General features: G+C 55.1%; 1 protein-coding gene across 5 annotated transcripts in view; it reads left to right on the top strand.

Annotated features, from left to right (window-relative positions):
* The window catches only part of LOC309856868 (F-box-like/WD repeat-containing protein TBL1X), a 201,641-nt gene that overhangs the window by 151,541 nt on the left and 29,337 nt on the right, over nucleotides 1-20,763 (top strand). For all 5 annotated transcript variants that reach the window (XM_082718647.1, XM_082718650.1, XM_082718648.1 and 2 more), the window contains one exon: nucleotides 5,216-5,323. In XM_082718647.1, coding sequence (XP_082574773.1) covers nucleotides 5,266-5,323 — 58 coding nt within the window. In that variant the 5' untranslated portion in view covers nucleotides 5,216-5,265. The remainder of the gene's footprint in view (nucleotides 1-5,215; nucleotides 5,324-20,763) is intronic.

Genomic DNA, 20,763 nt, shown 5'->3' with positions numbered 1-20,763 from the left:
AGGGCCTCCTCGGAGAGGGGCGGTGCTGAGCGGTTCTGCAGCTCAGGGATGCTTCCTTCTGGAAAGGGGACATGATGGGGTCGTGAGGACCCAATGTCCTGTGGCCCCGTTATACTGCTGCTTCCCCTTCAAATCGAACTGTTGGTTGTTTCAGATTGTTCCATTTTTGTGACATGAAGCATATAAATTAAAAATCACACGTTCAAGTTCCCTGGAGGAATCCCAGTTCATATAGACGAAAAGTAGAAGAGTGGGTGCTGGGGGGCGGCGAGTGAGGGGGCAGCAGGGAGTTAGTGTTCAGTGGGGTTTCAGTGTGGGAAGGTGAGAAGGTTCTGGAGATGAACGGTGGGGCTAGTTTCACAACGCTGCGGGCGTCCATCGTGAGTGGTCCACCAGAGGTGGTGGTAGTCAATGAGGCGTTCCATTCCCCTCACTGACGACGAGAGACCCGGAAAGGGACGGAGTGTTAGTTTGACTTGCTTGTCTGCTGTGCAGAACGCTGTCCTGCTCCTGAGGAGAGCGCGGACCAACGGAGGGCCGCCCGCACTCAGGGACGCACAGGATTGCCCAACTTTTCTCATCCGGCAAGAAGCGCGATTTCATCTTCAAGCCAGGGCAGGCGTGGGGGCCCGAGACGCGGGCACACTGCCATCAGGGCTCCTCCTGTCCACGTGCTGCCTCCGCCCGTTCCTGTGACGAGGGTGACGGGGGCGCCTTCTTCGGTCTGTGCTCGGGGACAGCCTCAGAAGGCAGCAGATGACCGGGGAGGCGGAGTGTCCTCCACGAGGCTCACACCACACGCGCCGTATGGGCTCCCACCCCCCACCCCCTGCTGTGTGCCTCTGCTGCGATCCAGCCTCTCCGTGCAGCGAGCAGCAGCGTGTGTCCTCACGTGTCGCTGCCCGCGGAGCCCTGGGCGGAAAGCCGCGCCGCACCCCATGGGATTCTGGTCTGGGCCTGCAGCAGGAAAGGGAGCGTCACTTCCACGCTCGCAAGTGGACTTTGGTGAGGTCGGTCTGAAGTGAAGCCATGTCACTCGTTGGCGTCAAAAACGCAGAGCGCACGTGCCAGCACCACCGCCACCTCCGAGCAGCTGCTGACACGCAGCGCAGCCGAACGCCCTGGTGACGACTGCTGTCCCTGCAGGGCGGCATGGACAGCCCCGTGGCGGCAGGGCGCTGGGGACCCGGTCGGCAAAGCGGCTGCCTTCTGCTCAGGTCATGCTCCTGGGGCCCTGGGATCGAGCCCCGCATCGGGCCCCCTGCTCGGTGAGGGGCCTGCTTCCCCCCTGCCCCCCACCCCTGCTCATGCTCTCTCTCTCTCAGATAAATATGTACAGTCTTAAACCAGCCAACCCAAGGAGTTAAAGTGGACGAATTAGTGCTGTAAGATTGACAGTCCGTTCAAAGACTGTTCTCATGTCTGTATTGAAACAGCCTGAAAATCTGTATGTATGTTGTACTTCCCTAGCTAGTTTTTGTTTTTGTTTTTGCAGCTAAGTTTTATTATTTTTTTACTTACTTATTTTTTAAAGATTTTATTTTTTTTGAGACAGCAAGAGAGAGCACAAGCAGGGGCCGAGGGAGAGAAGTGGACTTACTCCCCGCTGAGCAGGGAGCCCGATGCGGGGCTCCATCCAAAGATCCCGGGATCATGACCTGCGGGAGGCAGGTGCTTTAACCAACTGAGCCACCCAGGCGTCCCTTTATTATTTTTCTAAAAGATTTATTTATATTTTTAGAGGGAGCACTTGCGCATGTGTGCGTGAGGAGGGACCAGGGAGAGAAAGGGAGAGGCTGAAACAGACTCTCTGAGGAGCACGAGCCGCACGTGGGGCTCGATCTCACGACCCTGAGGTGAAGACTGGAGCAAAATCAAGAGTCGGACGCTCCACAGACTGAGCCGGCCAAACTCCCCTGGAATTAGGTTGTAAAAGAAGAGGCCGCGTAAAAACTAGTGAAGACATTACTCAGCTGTGGGGGAGGTGCGATCCACTTACCGCGTCTGCAGAAATTGAACCGCACAGCTGAGGGACAAGAGTCGGGACAGCAGGACAAGGCTTGTTGTCCAGACGACACTTCACATGGCTCTCTTGCAGGCCGCGGCTGGTTTCTGTGTTTTTCTCTCTGATGCTTACACATCAAAAAGCCTTTAAAAAGGTAACACTGTGGGGTGCCTCGGTGGCTCAGTGGTTTGGAGCCTCTGCCTTTGGCTTGGATCATGATCCCAGGGTCCTGGGATCGAGCCCCGTATCAGGCTCTCTGCTTGGCGGGGAGCCTGCTTCCTCCTCTCTCTGCCTGCCTCTCTGCCTACTTGTGATCTCTGTCAAATAAATTAAAAAAAAAAAAAAAAGGTAACACTGTGTTGGCAAAAGCTTATGCTGACTTATAAATTTAGAGAGAAAGTCAGTCCACGATCAGAAAGCGGGAGAGCCAGATCTGATGTAGTAGTTTTCCTGCTTGGGATAAAAGAGGGTGTGTAAAGGAAAGGAGGAGCATCAGCCTAACCAAACTGGCCCACAGCCCCTGGTGTCTCGAGGATGTGGTCATCTCCTGCTCCAGAGTCCTTCGTGAACATGCGTGCACACACCTGTTCGTGACACGTTCTTGTGGGTGGCGAGTAAGAACCAGGCTCTTGGGGTGCTGGGACGGTGTCTTCTCAGAAAACAAAACAGAGGGCCCCAGGGTTCAGGAACTACCTTCGGCTCAGGTCATGATCCTGGGATCGAGTCCCACTTCGGGCTCCCAGCTCCGCGGGCAGTCTGCTTCTCCCTCTGCCCTTTTCCCCTCTCATGCAAGAGCTCTCTCTCTGTCCCAAATTAATGAATAAAATCTTTTAAAACAAACAAAAGAAACCAAAATCAAAAGCAAAAAAAAATGTGGAGGCTGAGAGAAGAAATCCGGACTTTATTTTCTAATGAAACTCCTGACAGCTTTGTGGAAAGAAGTTTCCATAGGCTCTGTGAAAAAGCCCACCTCCCGTGGTGCGTTTTCAGCGACGGCTTGCGTGGCTGTGTCATTAAGCATCACCTGCCAGACGACCCCACCTTACCCCACATCTCTGTAAATGCGGTTCCTGTCAGACGCAGAAGGCTGATTTTTCTCTTCTCTAGAGAAAAACCAGCAGCAGTTTTACAATTCGGAACACTTGGCGACATCTGGAGACGTTTTTGATCGTCACAACTCCAGGGGGTGCGCGAGGTGGTGCTGGCCTCTGATGAGGGGAGGCCAGGGAGACTGTGGCAGGGAGGCTGCCCAGCGTCCGCCAGTGCCCGGGCAGCCCCAGAACCGAGGATCATCTGGCCCCCAGGGTCAGAAGTGCCGACACGAAGAGCCTGTCAGATTTTCCTTCTCCCCAAGCACCCCACATGAGCGAATACGGAGAGCAGAGCGAGGGGTGGTGTCTGAGGCATTTCAGGCTGCTGTGACAGCACAGCATGGACCGGGCATATTCACCAATAGACGTGTCCTTCTTGCAACTCTGGAGGCTGGAAGTCTGAGATCAGGGCGCTGGCCAGTGTGGTGTCTGGTGAGGATCTGCTTCCCATTTCCTAGATGGGCGATTGCACATTGTACCCTCACAAGGCCGAGACCAAGGGCTCTACACAGTGCTTGTAGGACTGACGTGCAGAGAGCTCCCTGCAGCCCCAGACCTGTGGGCAGTTCACACGATGACAGCCTTTATCTTCGAAGCCCGCAGCGGAGTGTCTCTCTCCAGGACACTAAGAAAGAGTCTTACATGCTATAACAAGAGTTAGGAGAATGACATGTGGTCACCTTTGCCGTAGGACATAACCTAAGGAGTAGAGTGACATTCCTGTCCTTTGATGTGTTCCGCGGTGGTAGAAGTGAGTCCCAGGTATTGCCCACACGTGGAAAGGGGCTCTTAGCAGGGTGGGGCTCCTGCGTGTGTCCCTTACAGCAGCCTTTAGGGTGCATCCTTGAAGGTCTTTTTTGCCCTTTCACCTTTATTCTCAATAAGCACAGAATTAGTTCTCATTTAATGTTAAACGTTTTGGCAGCAGTAAAATGTATGATGTGGAAATGCATGAAATTTCATACACTGCAAGTGTATGGTGTGGCCCGTGAAGACCGTTCCGCAACAGCCAGGGACGTTTGAGCTTGGTGACCTCCCTGAAAGGGGTCCTGGCCTTTCTTGGCTTTGGCTCGTCTTGGCGTGAGTGATCTGAGAAGAGCTCTGCCGCGTGGTCGGCGTCTCTCCTCTCCGGGCTCGCTTGCTCACACGCTACCAGGATCGTTGGGGAGAAAACCAGCTTCTCTCTTCGGTTGCTCCTTGTCCGTGCTCCATCTCTCTGAGACCTGGCTTCTTTGTGGAAATGATGTCAAGGTGACGTGTACTCTTCTCCCTCGTGGGTTTTCCTCCTCAGTGCTGCCTGCAGCCTATAGGTACAGTGACCATCAGGTGTATCGTTGAAACTTCATGAGTGAGAGGTAGGAAAATTCATCATCTTCCAGAACAGCACGTGCGGTCTGGTCCATGTAATCACCTGCCCTAGCGGTGTCGACGTGACCTCTGGTCTACTCCTGAATCTTCTCCGTCTGGGCAAGTGCTTCGTGTCGTACCCTACCGAGCCCGTCAGAGTGCACCTCGGGGTTCGTTCGTGCTCGTTGCCAATTATGTGGTCATCCAGTGCCTCTGTGATTTTTGTTGAATAGAAGGTTGGGTTTTCGTTTTCTGTTCCTGAATTTGTCATTTGTGCAGCTTATCCTTGACCCTGTCTCAGTCTTGGAAAATACACCAGTGCCTTTTCCTCTTTTTATTTATTTATTTTTATTTATTTATTTATTTATTTTAAAAAAGATTTTATTTATTTATTTGACAGAGAGAGATCACAAGCAGGCAGAGAGTCAGGCAGAGAGAGAAGGGGAAGCAGGCTCCCTGCTGAGCAGAGAGCCCGACGCGGGGCTCGTTCCCAGGATCCCGAGATCATGACCCGAGCCAAAGGCAGCGGCTTAATCCACTCAGCCACCCAGGCGCCCCACCTCTTTTTATTTTTTTGGAATTTTCTCCTCGATCTATTTTTATATACATGAAAAAAATGCATATATATGTACGTATTAACAAAATTATGAATACTTTCATGGTTATACCATCATGGTTACGATTTTTTTCAGTCGTTCTCAGAAAAAAAAAAAATGCAGAATACAGGCAGTGTTTCAAAACTGTCTTCCCACTTTTTCTTGTCGTCTCACAGAGGGTGGCTCCCGCATCCGACAGACCTCATCGCCGCGAGGTGAGGCTAAGATGAGCATAACCAGTGACGAGGTGAACTTCCTGGTGTATCGCTATCTCCAGGAGTCAGGTAAGAGGCTTGGGTTTCGGTTAGTAGCAAACGCACCTGCAGCGTGGTGCGTGCGGAAGCAGCCGCCATGGATCGAAAAGCCAGGCTAGAGAAGAAGAGCACACGGCATTCTCACTAAGAGAGCTGGAGGGGAGAAGGTTCTGGGGCTGCCCTGCTCCTGGGGTGGGACGGGGCGTGTGTTCTTTCTTCCCTTGATCTCTCTCTGCCCAGATGAGGTCAGATGGCAGTTAAGGTCAAGAGCAGTTGGGAAAAACATGGAAAGGGCGTTAACGGAGGGGCTGGTGTGTCTTTGTGGTGTCGTGTTTATGCGAGCCTCTCGGACTGAAGATCACGGATTTTTTGAGCTCCTAAACCACACCCCACCATGGGCCCATGGCCATTTCCTGAAATATAGCAGTAGTTCTGGTCTCCTCCAACACTTCTGATTATGACCAAGATGTCACTTTATAGTAAGCAAGGTACAGGCCAGACCTGTGCTCTCGGCCAACGTTATGGACCTTGTGAGTAGCCGCTGGCACCCTCAGGGGCCGGGGGAGGGGGCTGACAAGAGCCTGAGGTGCAGGGTCTGGCCCGGCTTTGTCACAGGACAGCAGCAGCCCTCTGAGGAGTCCTTGGATGCCTGCGAGCCCGGATTTGTGCGTTAGACCGTGTCACAGCTGCCCCCCACGGTGTGGCCTCCACAAAGTTGAATGGACTTCGTGTGGGTGCTTTCTTAAATTCGCAAGACTCTGAGTTCTTTTCGAATGAACGTTGTTAGATTTTTAATTAATTTCTAAAGTGAATATTGTCTTTAAACTTGGAAAGCTTTAAAATTTTTCTTTTGAGACGCACAAAATGACATTGATGAGAAACATGGTTGTCACCACCTACCCGCCCACACTGAGAACTACCCCACTTCCAGCGCCCGTGGGACGCCCATGTTCGACTCTGCGGTGCCGTCGCCTCTTTCCAGTGCTGACCGCCTGCCCGGGTTTGGCGCTTGTTGTCCCCACATACTTATGCGCACACGGTGTCTTCCTGAGCCGGGCAGGCCCTGGCGTGTTAGTTCCCCGCGGCACTGTAACAAAGTAGGCAGACCGGGCAGCCCAGATGGAGATGGCTTGTCCCACCGTGCGGGAGGACGGATGCCCAGATTCCGGGTGTGGGCCGTGTGAGTGGCTTCTGAGGCCAAGAAGGGGTCTGTCCCATGCCTGTCTCCCGGCTTCGGGTATGTCGCCCATCGTCTCTGCTGTTCCTTGGCGGCGGCATCACGCCTGTGTCAGTCCTCATTGCACGCGGCCTCCTCCCCGGGTGCGTCTGCTTCTACCTCTGTCCCAGCGTGTCCCGTTTCTCCTCCTGGATTAAGCCTCACCAGACTCTGGTATAACCTGGTCTTAACACATTAGATCTGCACTGAGACCCCGTTTCCAAATGAAGCCACTTTCTGAGCTGTGCCGGGGGCCTAGGACTTAGGGATTTGGGGCAGGACACAGATCAACCCACAGCCAGTGGCCTTGTGCGTTATTTAAACTTCCTATGCTTGGTATCCTATTGTTTATGTTCTGCAACTTGATTTTTCAAGAAGGGAACCAGTTCCTGGGCCTTTCTACCTTCCAGAGGCACACGGACAAGACTGAGGGGAAACCAGCTTGTGAGTCCCTGGGTCTGGGCTCTTCCAGAGTCAGCCTGGAAGGCTGAGCAGGGCAGGTGTTCCGTCCAGACCTCACAGCTCAGACTCAGACCCTTGAACAAGTTCTGGACCCCACTGGAGCCTCTCCTTCCCTGCAAATAAAAAAATACAGTGGTTATCCTGGGCCAAAGTCATGAGCACTGGACCTGTGGTGTGTTACAGACAAACACGTCTCCCCGTCGGATCCTGGTTCTCTGTCCCTGGGGACCCCAGGCAGCATTTTTCATGGGAAGTGTGCATTCTTCCTCCGTATATATTAGGTCACTCGGATCAGCTGTTGCCCGACATAGTATGAGAGAAATTGATAAAATGTATATGACCCCAGCCCTGTGGATCTGGGGAGTCACGGGCACCTGTCACTCACCCTGAGGAGTCGGGGGAACTGCCCGCCGTCCTGTGGACTTTGAGCATTGAATTCGAGAGCCCTTTCTGTGTACACCCTTCAGTACGGAGATAGGATGGAGGCAAAAACACGGTCAGAATGCGGTCGGAACTCACAAGCTGAACATCAGGATACATAAGTGATGTGAAAACTGTGTGCCTGGCCTGGGAGGAGGGTGTGGGGCGGGGGGCGGTCCCTGGGGCTTGAGGCCCAGGGCAAGGGCACTGCTGTCCTCTTTGAATAAATACGGAGACCATCTCTCCCCCAGAAAGGCCATGCTTCCTTTTGTCCTGTTTGTTGACGCTTGGCTCCTCTGTCACCAGGCCGCTGAGGAGGGGAGTCTGGGGACAGGAGGATAGGATTTCACCGGTGTGGGTTTTCTGTGTGTGAACTCCGGTCCCGTCGGTCCAAGTCCTTTCATACACGTGTGGCGTGCATCTTCGAGAAAGCCAGGCCTCCCCTTTCCTCTGAGGAGCGCGTGAGTCCTAGAGTGGACTGGAGGCCCCCACGAGGACGTGTTCCAGAGCAGGTGGAGAAATACCAAGAGGTCTTTTTGGGGTCATTGTCTGTGTTTTTCTCAAACCTTTAGTTTGGCACATCTCTCTTGAGCGCCCACCCAGTGCCAAGAGCATCTTCTCAGCCTGTCCGTGTCTCCTTTCTCGCTCCGGGGGTTGGGGGGTTGGGGGCTGTGGGGAAGACACACATTCCTCCGGCCGCCTCCCCTGCAGGCATCTCTGCTCTCCCCCGCATACGCACAGCCGCTCATCGGAAATAAGCCCAGTGTCCCCGTAGGTGACTCATTCTTCAGCGCCTCCCCATCTGGCTTTCTCTGCCAGAAGGCAGCAGGAGGTTCTCTGTTGGCAAGGCCTGTGCAGCAGGCCCCATCCGTATGCCTTGTGTGGTGCGGAGGAGGGAAGCAGGGACGGACGGAGGGGGCGGTGGGCTGGGGATGGCCTCAGCTCGTTCTCTGGTCCATGTGCTCTTTGCTTTGGCAGTCGGGGACAGCCCCAGAAAGTTCCCGCCCACCTGCTCGTGGGCAGTGAGGAGCAAGTTCCCTAGAACCCCGGGTGTTCCTGGTCTGGCCACCTGAGCTAGAGGCAAGAGCCTGCCTTCTCTGTGCTGGGCCACAGATGCCATCCCTGGCCGTCCTGTCTCCAGCACCTTCCATCCTCGTCCCGTTCCCATATCCGCTGTCGGTGCGGATGCGGATGCCGGGAGTCCTCACAGGAACCTTTCTCTCCTCGAGAGTGGGAAGCCGTGTGTTGAAGAGGACACCTTCCCGGGTGGGAGAATCCAGGTCACCCGTCTACAGACTGGGGAAACGAGCCTCAAAAGTGGGTTTGCTCCCTTACTCTGCCCCCGAGTGGCAGCTTCGATGTCATTGTAGGTTCTTCTCTGGCCCTCCCTCCCCCGGAAGCGCGGCAGTAGATAGTACACCCAGACGTGAGCCCCGCAGCCTGCAAGGAAGGCGTTTCTTTTGGGACCGTTGTTAGTTGTGTGGAGCCGGCCGGGGCCTTGCCCCTACACGCGCTTGCCGACTGCCATGGACTGTGAGCCCGCGCGGTCCTGGCGTCACGGCGTTCTGGAAGAAGACACTGCCGGTCGGTGAGCGAGGCTTGGCAGTGAGGCGGAAGGAACGTGGAAGCGCCGGCTCCGGCACCAGAGCGGCCGAGCCGGCCTGCTTCGGAGCTGTGGCAGTCCAGCCTCGAGGGCTAAGGCTTGGCTGGCTTCTGCCTTATGGCGCGCACCCCTTCCCCCTTCGGCCCACCGCACCATCGCAGGGAGCAAGGCGGAGGACCGGGCTGCAGCCTGCACGGGCTGGTGTGAGCAGCTCCTGCAAAGACTGGGGGAGTGGCCGGTTGCTTGTCCTGCTTTTCTCTGAACGTAGCGGGGGGCGGACACCCCCTCCAGCTCCGCGTGAAGAAGGGAGAGCATCCGTGAGTCTCTGTGAGTCCGAGTGTTTCCTCCGGGCCTTCGTCCCCAGAGCCAGACTGCAAGGGAGAGTTCTCCCAGACCCAGCTGGCGAGGGAGTCCGTGGGCACGGGGCGCTGCTGGAAGGCGGCCCTGCCACCAGCGGGGAGGGCGGCCGCCTGGGGTTGCCCAGACTCTGCTGGTGAAGGAGCCTAAATGCTCGGCTTTGGCGGGTTTCTCAGGGAGGGGAGTGTCTGTGCCTCGTCGCGTCAGCCAGGCCAGTCCGTGTCTGCTGGGGGGAAAGAGGGTCCGTGCAGTTGGGTCGTGGTCACGGTCGCGACTGGAGACGAGAGACGGGCCGGGGGGTTGGAGCCGGATTTTCCACAGTGGTTACGCGGTGACCGGACTGTTTCTCCGCGGGCTCTCGTTCAGCGCCGTGAGCTGGAGAGGCCTTCACGCTGTCAGAGGCGCCCGCAGCCGGTTCTCCGTCGCCGCGTCCTGTTCCGTTTCAGGAGTGCGTAGCCGTGGACGTGTCGGTTCTCCTGTTGAAGAACGTCGGGGTTGTTTCCGGGTTTTGACGATCACGGCTACGGCTGTTGCAGACATCGGCGAACAGTGTTTCCATGGGAGCGTAGGCTTCCTTTGCTCCTGGGGAAGCATCTGGGCGTGGGGTTGCTGGCCGGCGTGGTCAGCATGGGCTTCTCTCAGAAGCCACTGCAGGCTTCTCCGTGCATCCGGGCCGCGAGGCCCGTGAGAGAGGGCAGGGGGTTTGTTGGGACTGCGGGAGCAGCGCTGACTGTGCCCATGTCGCGGGGCTGCGTTGGGAAGGGGCTGGAAGAACGGCAGCCGGCAGGCAGGTCAGCAGGATACTGGTGACGCTTTCCGCTTCCTCTTCGGGTTTAAAATTAGCCTTCACGACCTGTCCGGGGTCACGGCTTCCACCGCGGACTTCCGTCCAGAGCTGCCGAGTGATGGAGCGGCCACAGACGCAGCCTGTCTCCTCGCTCCGCAGCCCGGGGACACGACGGGGCACCAGGACTGGCCGCACGTCCCTCTGCGTGGGCTTCCGGGCCGAGAACCGGTTCCCGCAGCCCGGCCCCCCTCCGTAGGGCGGCTGCGGAGAGATTGCCCGCTGCCCTGCTCACGCACTGCGGGACTCGGGCCTCGCCCCACCTCGGGTTTTGGGACTGAGCGCCACAGCCCCTGAAGAGGAGGCAGAGGCTTCACGGAACCCTGGGACGATAGTTGCTGTTTCTGCTGGCGACAAAGAAAACACCTGTGAGGAATGTTTTGTCGGGTGGTGGGTGTGTTACCAGGCTGTGCGGCCTGAGGGCTGTCATTTCAAAGATTTCAGGTAGTAAAAGGAGTTTATCATGGGAAAACCTGATTTATCCTATCTCAGAAATCGCCAGGCTGATGAACTTCATTCTTCGTTGGGAAGGGTTCCAAGTGTGATTGAGAACTCCTTGAACAGAGAGCTGCTTCTCTGATCTGTCATGATTTGTCGTCAAGAGACCAATTTATTAAACCCGTTTATCATTCCTGTTAATGTCACCATGCGTTCATTATTCACAGAGAAGCGCTGGCTGTTCTCTAAAGTGAAAATCTGCCTGTTAGACGGGGTCTGTTTTCTGAAAGAGCCATGTCTACACACGTGTTGACTCACTACGTAGAATTGGGCATGTTTCCTTGGATTTACGTAATGTACACATAGTTCCGTATTACATGTTGTCCTTGGATTGTTCTAGATTACATGTCATCCAAGGAGGACAGTGAAATACCAGTGCTTGGAGTTTCCAGCTTTATAGCAGCACTTAGTTGCCATTTCTCATTCGTTTTGTGGGGCTTCTAGGCCAAGACAGAGGTAAAGATTTCCTTGCCGGCTGCCCCAAGCACCCTTTCATGCCCTGATGTCCCAGGATGCACGAGGTCAGCGTGGTTAGTGAGGCTTAGGCGGCATTTTGTCTCCACAGCAAGCCCCAGGACAACTAAAGGTCATTCCGTTCTAAACACACAGAGAGCTTTTACTTTCTGGAAAGATTATGGAGCCGTTTCAAAATCGGGCCTGTGTGCACAGCGGCTTCCTGGGGCCAGGTTGAGGAAGGAGCCTGTTGGGTTAAGCGAGAGAGCCGGGCTGTGCTGGGGGAACCAGCCAAGGCCCCTGAAGGGTGGAGCGGGGCTGAGGGAGCGGGTCTCCTCTTTCCTGGGGGGGAAGGGGCACCCTCAGCAGATGCCTGGCTCTTTCCTCAAACAGTATGAGGGTACAGAGCTCTCCTCAGGTACACCACCAGGTGATGTAGGGCCTTTGCAACGGTACTTTTTAATCTAATTGAGTTTTTTGAAAGATTTTATTTACTTGGGCAAGTGAGCGAGAGTGAGGGAGAGCGTGAGCGGGACAGGAGCAGCGGGCTCCGCTGAGCACGAGGGCCATGTGGGACCCCGTCCCGGGAGCTCGAGAAAGCACAGAGGTTACTGGGGGCTCAGCGGGTGGGACAGAGGCTTAGTGTTGGGTGGGGACAGAGTTTCTCTTTGGGCAGATGACAGAGTTCTGGAGAGACATGGCGGGCATTTGCACCCCTGACCTGTGTGCTCAGAAAGGGTCTCCGGAGAATTGTGCCAGCTCCCACAGGCCGGTGTCAGAACGCCGCATCCTGGACGGTCCCTCCTGCTGAACTTACAGTGATAAGACCGGAGGCAGGGCCGCTGGGGTTGGGTGGCTCTAAGTGCAGAGGGCTTGTTTGGGGGAGTTCTTCCGTGCCGATGGAAGAGCTCTGTGTCTGGACCGTGGCGATGATCATGGCGTGCGGATGCATACGATGAAATTATACACGTGTGGGTTAGACGCTCGCACACGCCCACAGGCACGCACGCAGGTCAGAGGGTTTGCAGTCCTAACCTGTCAGTGACGAATCCGTAATAATTCCCTAATTACAAAATAGAAACCCCAAACACTATTTTGCACTTCCATTACTGCAGTTTTGTGTGTGGGTCAGTAACACAAAGACCGTCCAGACGTCTTAAGTGAATTTTGCAGGTCATTCGGCATCCTGTGGGCCCGGGATTTGACGGGGACGTTCTTTTGTGTCATGGATTCGAGTAACCGGCGTGCCCCTTGGAAAACGTTTGGTCACGCAGACCTTCTGAGCTGCCTGGAAACAGGAGAAGAGTGAGGAACGGCCAGGAGGTGAGCAGCACGTGTCGCCTCGAGAGCTGGGCGCGTAGCCTCCCCGCGAAGGTGGGCAAGCGCAGGTGGACATTGTGTGCTGCTGCCGCCGCTGCTGCCGCCGCCGCCGCCTTGGGAATTCCCAGGAGAAGGAAGGCTGCCTGTGCCTGGGGCCACAGACCCCCAGGCTGCGTGCAGGCCAGGAGGGGTGGAATAAGGGGTAAACGTGTGGTCTGCAGGGCTCCTTCCCCCTTCTTTTTAAGCGAGTCTTAAAGGGTTTTTGAAATACTTCCTTGGGGGGTGTCTGGCTGGTTCAGTCGGTGGAGCGTGGGACTCTAGATCTTGGGGTTGTGAGTTTGAGCCCCATGGTGGCTGTAGAGATTATGTCCAAATAAAATCCTTGAAATAATATAGAATGGGGGGAGGGGCAAGGGAAAAACCCCACTCTCTTAGGAACTTGAGCTCAAAGGATTTTGTAATGCATCTGTGGTCCGCCTAAGAGAGGTGGGCAGATCTGAGGGTCTTGACCTCCTCAGGTACTCTGACCACACGTCACACATTACCCAGAGGCTTTCAGCCCCTTCACGGCGGTCCACACTCTTGACACGGGGGGCCAGCTCCGTCTCTGTCCAGTGTTAGAGGGTCTTGAGCGGCTCCCTGGCCTCTGTCCACTGAATGCCAGCAACATCCCCCCACCCCGTGTTGTCCCCACCAGGGATGTCCTGGGCCTTGCCAGATGGACCCTTGAACGTGCACTCGCCCCCGGTGGACGACCCCGGATGCACGGCCTTTAGTTCCGGGATGCTTTCGTTCCAGCTGGTTTTTATTAGTAAATGGGGTTTTAATAGGTATCTCTTTCTTCACACTTGCTCTTCCTGGGCTCTATTTTGATTCCTTTTGCTGCAGAACTCAAATAGACTTTAATGATGAGCAAAATGCAGTCCTCGTTTTTATTAAAATTTTCCAGGGTATTTTTTTTTCCCCTCGAGGAAGGTAGATGTCTGCCAAAGCATTCTCCAGCAGATAATAAAATAGGGTTTTTTTGTTTTTTGTTTTTTGGTTTTTGTTTTTTGGTGTTTTTGGTTCCTGGTTAGGAGGTTGGATAACCAGGAGAAGAGCACTTCTCTTAATATTCGTGAATAGTTGTGTCTACAAAAATGATGACGCAGCTTTGCCCACTGTAATCCCAGCAGCAGACAAATCACCCAGTCAGCTGCGCTGTGTTTCCCGGGACCGTGGAATGCCTTCTTATGCAAGACACGTTTCCACAGATTCGGGAAATCGTTTTAAAACGGCTCAGCTATCTTCATTTAAACCGAAGTTCAGGGCTTACTGTTCAGCTGAGTCTCTAAAAATATGTTTTGACTGCGCTGGCTCTTCTCCATAGCTAATGTGTGTCTCTGTTTAAAGAGAGAGGCATTTCTTGGAGATCGTGGTCGCCTTTGCTTTAGAAGTAATCAAGGAAAGCATTCGTTCCGTCACGTGACACGTAAGGAAGACGTGGCCAACGCGCCCATGTTCCTGTCCGCTGGAAGGATCGCTGCAGTCCTGCAGGGCCTTCCTGTCTCCGCGGGTGGGAGCTGCGCGCTCCTGATGGGGCGTCCGCACTCCCCCACACCACCCCAGACTCTACCATCCGCTCCAGGGGGAGTCACAGGGCTTAGGAGAGGTTATTCTCAGTCAATTACAGCAGAAAGATCTAGATTATAAAGGACAGCACATTGACTTTATTTTTTTGTAAAGATTTCATTTATTTGAGAGTGAGGAACCATGGACGGGGGAGGGGGCAGACGGCGAGGGAGAAACAGACTCCCCACTGAGCAGGGAGCCCCATACGGAGGTCGATCCCAGGACCCTGAGATGATGACCCAAGCTGAAGGCAGAGGCTTCACCGACGGAGCCACCCAGGCGTCCCCACATTGACTTTACGGTTTCCAGTCCTGTGCGGTCTGTTTGAAAGTTGCTAAGAGAGTGAATTGTCGGTGTTCTTGGCCGCATCAGATACATGTGATGTGGCATGACCCAGAACTCTGGGAGGTGATGGAGGTCTTAACTAACATGATCGTGGTGATTGTTTCATGTTGTGTGTGGCTGTCACATCTTCACGTTCTGCCGCTGGAACGGATGTGATGTTGGAGGGGGGGCCTGTCTGCGTAAAGCCAAGGGGAGGGAGAAAACGGAGCCTCCCTGCAGGTAGGCTGCATGAGGCCCGGTCCGGTGGAACTACGCACACGCGGACAGGTGTACCGTCGCCGCAGACCCACGACGGCCCTTCATTCCCCTAAGCAGCACGGACAGTGCTCTAACCACCCAAGCGTGGGTGTCCGTCCTGTAGGGCGTGCAGTATCCGCTGAGCGGGGACAGAAGGGGAACTTGGGGGAGCTCTGTGATTGCCCCTGCCGCAGTCCCCGAGTTTAAATCTGGGCTGTGGTTGTATATCTGTCGTCTGCACATTTGTGTGTGTGTTGTACTTCAACTGAAAAAATACCCGAGAAACGTAGGGTGGAGTAAGTAGCGGGAGGGTGTGCATGATGCCGCTTCCTTTGCTCTGGAGAAAAATAAACCGTCCCTCGCTCCCTCTGTGGCATCACTGGTTCACACTCCTCCAGCAGAGAAGCACACCCATGTTCCCTTTGCGCAGTGCGGTCCGTGGGGTGCCGTCGCCAGCCGACATGCCCCACGCGTGCATTGTTCCCTTACAGACCCTCTTGAAGTGGCGCTAGTTGCAAACGAGCTCCTCCTCTTCATTCAGAGCCAGTCTGCTTTTGTCCTGAACCGCTGTTCTGGTTTGGTGACAAAGCCCTGTCGAGTGGCCGCGTGGAGTGCTGACACTGCTGTTTCTCGTGTCCCCCGTGTTCAGAGCCACCACGACCACCCGGGTTCCCAGGCGACTTCGTACCGGCTTCTCGGAGTTCACTGTTGCAACATGTCTGTGTGTAAATGCTGAGAGTCACGATTTGCCGCTCACGTGTTTATCAGTCCGTTGGAGGGGGAAAAGCAATTAGAATGAACGTGCCTCGATGGTTGGTCAGTTACAGTCATCTAAATGTGGCCTTGCTCCGCGCAGCCCAACGGTTCGCACTGGTGTTAACATCGAAACAGCCGGAGACCCCCGTGGAAGGTGCTGGGAGGTGTATGTTCTCACTTCCCACTTGAGTACCTTGGACAGCATGAGGAGGTCTAGGGCGGTTCCGGTTTCCTCTCTCAGCTGAGGCGGAGCAGCATCTTGCTCTGGTGTCTGTCTGCAGAGTTCACGCACGGTGACACGAAGGCCTTCGTGCTCTACAGCTCTACAGCTCAGATGTCACCTTCGTGTCCTGCACTCCTGTATTTTATTTCCTGCCAGCTTCCTCCCTTTCCCATTTTTCCTTCCAGACGGACAAGTTCTCTGGACCATGGGACCCAGCCCTGTCCCTTCTCTCCCGTGTCCCAGAGTCTACCCCAGCCTCTCCAGCGACCTTCCCCAGCCTGGGGGTCCACGCCAGCCTTTCCATTGACTCCCCGCTGCCCAGCCTGGGAGTCCACCTACCTCTCCACTGACCCCTGCCCAGCCTGGGGGTCCACCTACCTCTCCACTGACCCCTGCCCAGCCTGGGAGTCCACCTACCTCTCCACTGACCCCTGCCCAGCCTGGGGATCCACCCCAGCCCCCACTTTGTCTTTCAGACTGCGCTCTTGGGTGAACAGCTCCTGGCTTTCCTCAGTCTGCTCGCACGTACTGCTGCTGGCGTGTCCTGACCGCTGACCAGCCCCGCCCTCTGAGGATCACCTTCTCCTGTTCCATCATCTTCCAGAGTGTCCTTCCTGCTGCCCCCACTTTCCCGTTCTCACCCACTCCTCTAGCAGCAGGCATCTCTCCTGTCCTGCCAGGGTCGCCTCTGTTCCTGTTGTCATGGCCTTGTTGTAGTCGCAGAGCTAGCATTCCTTGTACTGTATGCCACGCATGATTCCAAGTCCTTGGCAAGTCAGGCCATCACCCCCTCCGAAGCAGATGCGGCTGTGTTTCATGTCCGGGCGGGAAAGCCCGGGCGCCGAGCCAGCGGCGACGTGCCCACGTCTCGTCTCTGGAAGTTCTGCAGCCAGGGTCCAGAGCGGGCCGTTGGGCTCCAGAATCTTCCTCTTTTAAACAGTCTTTCTCGATCCTGTTGATGTGGTGCAGTCATCGAGTCGCTCTCTGGCGTTAAACCCTGCATTCCGGGAACGGACTCCGCTCGGTCTGGATGTTTTTTCCTTTTTTATACATTACCCAATGTGGTCGGTTAATACCATGGGTGGTGTATTTGCATTTATCTAACTGGGAGAAACTGGGGTGTCGCGCTCCTTTTTGAATGTCCTTGTCAGGTGTGGGTATTGGGCTCTGTTGGCCTCAGAAAACAAGTGGAGGGATCCAAAAAATGCTTTTCTGGGAACCTGTTGGCCCTGCCGCCTAATCCAGGCCTCTCCTGGAGAGCGGGGCGCAGAGAACTTACCGTCACGTTTAGACACCAGAGTGTCTGTCCCAGCCCTCCGTGTCCTCTTTGAAGCACGGAAGCAGCCATGACCTAGGATCTAGTTTGCAGGCCTCCGTGCGAGACGTGTAACAGAATGTGGGCATTCCTTCCTCCCTTACCCACAACCCATGTGTTGCGTATTTCCTTTTCCCTTGGCAGACCTCTGTGGCCCTCCCATGTCACAACAGCCTCAGCTCTTAGTGGCCCATCTGCAGCGTGTCGCCACATTTTATTAATACCTGTTAATATCTTCCTTCGCTCGAAGCCGTTCTGAGATGTGCTGGTCTGTTCGCCATGGTGCACGCTAAAATAAACAACGGAAGTTTTAAGATGTTTGCTCCTGCGTGACGCAAACCTATATGGGGTGCTGTGACAGGTTTGGGTGCCAGCAGGGGGCCCTCAGTGTCCCAGAACACACCAGCCGTCACCATCGTCACCTCAACAGGAGTCCCGTGAGGGCGTGTCCTTCGCCTGGTGGCATGGCCCTAGGTCGTGGGGTGCACAGGGCAGTGGAGAGGGGGGAGTCTTCCTTCTTCCCACCTAGGGAGGAGCACAGACATCCAGGGTCACCTGTCAGAGGCCGATGAATGTATTACCTTGGACAGGTGTGCAGAGGGAGCCCAGCGCCCCCGACAGGGCACGGGGAGAAGGGGGCGTCTGAGCTGGAATTTCGCAAGCAAGGCGAGGGGAAGACCACGTCAAGCAAAATCAAGGAGCTGGCTTGAGGAAGGCCGTGAGGCTCGGCAAAGGCAGCAGAGGGTTCAGGGAGAAGGAGCCAGTTTGCTGGGGGTGGGGGCGGGGGGACATGGGGGTCGGAGGACATGGAATGAGAGGAACAACGAGAAAGTACCGGGAAGCCGGGCTGTCTGCAGGTCGCCGGCACGGGGACACACTCGGCGTGTGCGTTTGGAAGCCGTGATTCCTTCTGAAACTACAGCTGGAGGTAGCAGGAGGACAGGAAGAACAGGACAGTCCGCCGCAATGCTGGCTGTCGAGACCCTTAGCAAGCCGCGGACCTGCCTGTATTGTGTCCGCGCGAGAAGTAGGGGCGCAGAATTGTGTGATTGTACGGATTCGTGCAGACACTCATCGGCACAGAGGAAGGGGCCGGAAGACATCCCCCCGTGTGCACGGCAGTTGAATCACGTGTAGCAGTCTGTGAGTTATTTCCTTTCTTCCAGATTGCTCGCTCTGTTTTTCCCAGGCTCAGAAGTTCATTTGTACATCTCTTGAGTTGTTAAGAGTGCCGCCCTCGGGGATGAACCTGCCGCGTGGCCTCGGGGCTCATGTTTGCCTGTCCCTGAACCTCGAGTCCGCGAGGGCTCAGGCTGGTGGCGGGGTCCGGTGCCAGCAGGTGGCACGTGTGTGCCTCGCGTGTGGGCGCCGCAGGGTCCGCGAACCGGGCAGAGACAGCGGCCTCCCTCGCCAGGCCGCCTCTCCCAGGGCCAGTTGTTGGCTCGGGAGGAAGTCGCAACCTTGGCTTATAACCTGACTAATGCTTTCCCTCCTGGACGTTTCCCATGTTGAGAGGATATTAAAATCTTGGCAGGGTGCACGGTCTGCTACAGTCTGAGGCCCGCGTTGTACTCAGCCGCCACCCTTGGGGTCCAGGCCAGCTGTTCTAAGTGAAACCGTATTTTAACGAGGTCCTTCTGGTATTTCTTTTGGGTGCCGTCCAAGGCAGTTCCATTTTACACCAGATTCCGTGTTACGGCGGGTCATCTAGAACAGGTCTGCAGCCCATAAAAACGTTCTCGCCGCACTCCGCGTTTTGTGGCCACAGGTCAGAGAATTAGGTGGGAAAGGGATGGCTGGGTCTTGAGGACTTTTTTTCCCTCTAAGATAAAGAATCATAAAGCTGATACACATGTGTGCAGTGGCTGAGAGCGCAGTATCAGAAAGCATTCTCCACATAGTTTATGCTTTTCACCACGGGTAGACGTTGAATTTCCGTAGGCCAAGAATTGCTTCTTGGGCAGAAAATGTAATCCTGTGGTGAGACAAATCCGTCACTTCCAAAAAGGAGACGTGAACCCACAGCAGACTAGCTGCCGGGGACGAGGGTAGTATGTCTTCCATGTGGACAGCTTGCAGCTCTGTGTGTGTGTGTGTGTGTGTGTGTGTTTTGCTCTGATTTATCTGACCCCGCTCCCACGCTCTTGCCTTGGCCTCCCTCCAGTCTTTATTTGGACCGACCCCTGTCCCGGCCCCACCACCCTGAATCCCCGCTGTCCCCGCGGAGAGGTAGGCGGGCCGCTGGCCAGGCAGCTGCAGCCCGGGTGTGGAGACCTTGCCGAGCCAGGAAACACGGACTCTGTCACGAAGCGTGACGTTACAGGAACGTCGATGTTCAAAGAAACAAAAGGAAGTGCTGCATCATAAATGAGCAGTCCACGGGGCCTGGGAGATCGGAGCAGGGCGTCCACCAGAGCACTGGGAACCCAGGAACCCCAGGGCCCTACCGACGATGGCCAGGGCTGTGCAGCTCTCTCCCTCACGAGGATGGCTGCTGCCGGAGCGCCAGAACTAGATTACAGACCTCCAGCGACAGACCCTAAAGTGTGTATTTCTACTTCTGTCCACTAAGGGACATCCCCACCTAGCTACTGCCCCTCCGTGTCCTCCTCAAAGCCATGCCCAGTTCCGTCCTCCGTCTCTGCGTCTGGCCCTGCGTGCGGCGCCACGGCCCTGTCTCTGGGAATCGTTAAGTCGTCTGTTCTTTCGATGGTGTGCACCCCTGCCTCTGTGTGGCCCCTCAGGCACCTCTCCAAATTAAACTCCTTTCGGTTTGAGGGCACACAGAGGTCATTTTTAACCGTGGCATGGAATTTTAGGATTGGAAGGGACCTTGGAAATTGTTTAATTCCACCTAACAGTTGTTGTCAGAAAAGGCAGCCAAGGAAGCAGATGGGGACAAACCCGGGCCTTGGAGTGCTGAGTGACGGCTGGTGTCTTTGTCAGCAGAGAGAAACCTGAATCCTCATTGCCGCTTCTGATTCTCTTCGATCGCGGTCTCTACTCCTAACGCTGGCGTCTTTAGGGGAGTGTCATTGGAAGATAGGATTTATCTTCATTTGCTCTGTGTAACACGGAAAGCATTCAGCCTCGTTTTTGCAATGCAGACCTTGTTTGCAGCTTGCTTGGCCAAAAAATGTAATAGAAACGGTGTCACTGGTAAGATGATCGTCTTCCTCTTTTTAAAAAAGGCTCCATTTTGAATCATTTAGAGGTCTCTAAACACATTGCTGGAGTCTCCTGTGTGTGGATTAAGAGCTTGGACTCGGGAAGTCAGATGGCCACTTCTGAGCTGTGTGCCCTTAGGGGAATCCCTTAACTGCTCTCTGACTCAGTTTCCCCATCGGTAACATGCAGTTCTTACGACTCTGAGCTAATTCAGGAAAAGGGCTAATGCACATATTCACTGACTATTGTTACTTTTGTTCTTATTCTCAAATACCAAAATTGTCCTAAAATGAAGGTATACGTATGGCCAACAGTCATCGAACTATGAACTCGTATGGCAGTCGGATTTGTTTAAAGCCGGTTTTCCTTCTCGCATGCTGTTGGGCCTAAATCCTTCATTCCTGTCCTTTGCCATCACGTCTCTGATTCTGAAAACAGCGAGGAGTCGGTGTCGTTCCGCTGCTTACCGCCCTCTTCTCCCACCAGCCTGCGCGGTTCCTCTCGGCCTTCCTCGAGTTTCCTTTCGCAGCCCCAGCTGCCCTGAGGTGGATGCTCTGTCAAGCAGGGAATGCAGATGGGCTTCCTCCCTTCAAGGAGCTTCTGTCTTCTCGGGAGCGGGGAGGTGCAGAAAGAAGGATGGCG

The sequence above is a fragment of the Mustela nivalis genome, assembly GCF_964662115.1.
Source record: "Mustela nivalis genome assembly, chromosome: Y".
NCBI lineage: Eukaryota > Metazoa > Chordata > Mammalia > Carnivora > Mustelidae > Mustela > Mustela nivalis.
Note: the sequence above shows the minus strand (reverse complement) of the source record. Positions and strands in the feature narration are given on the sequence as shown.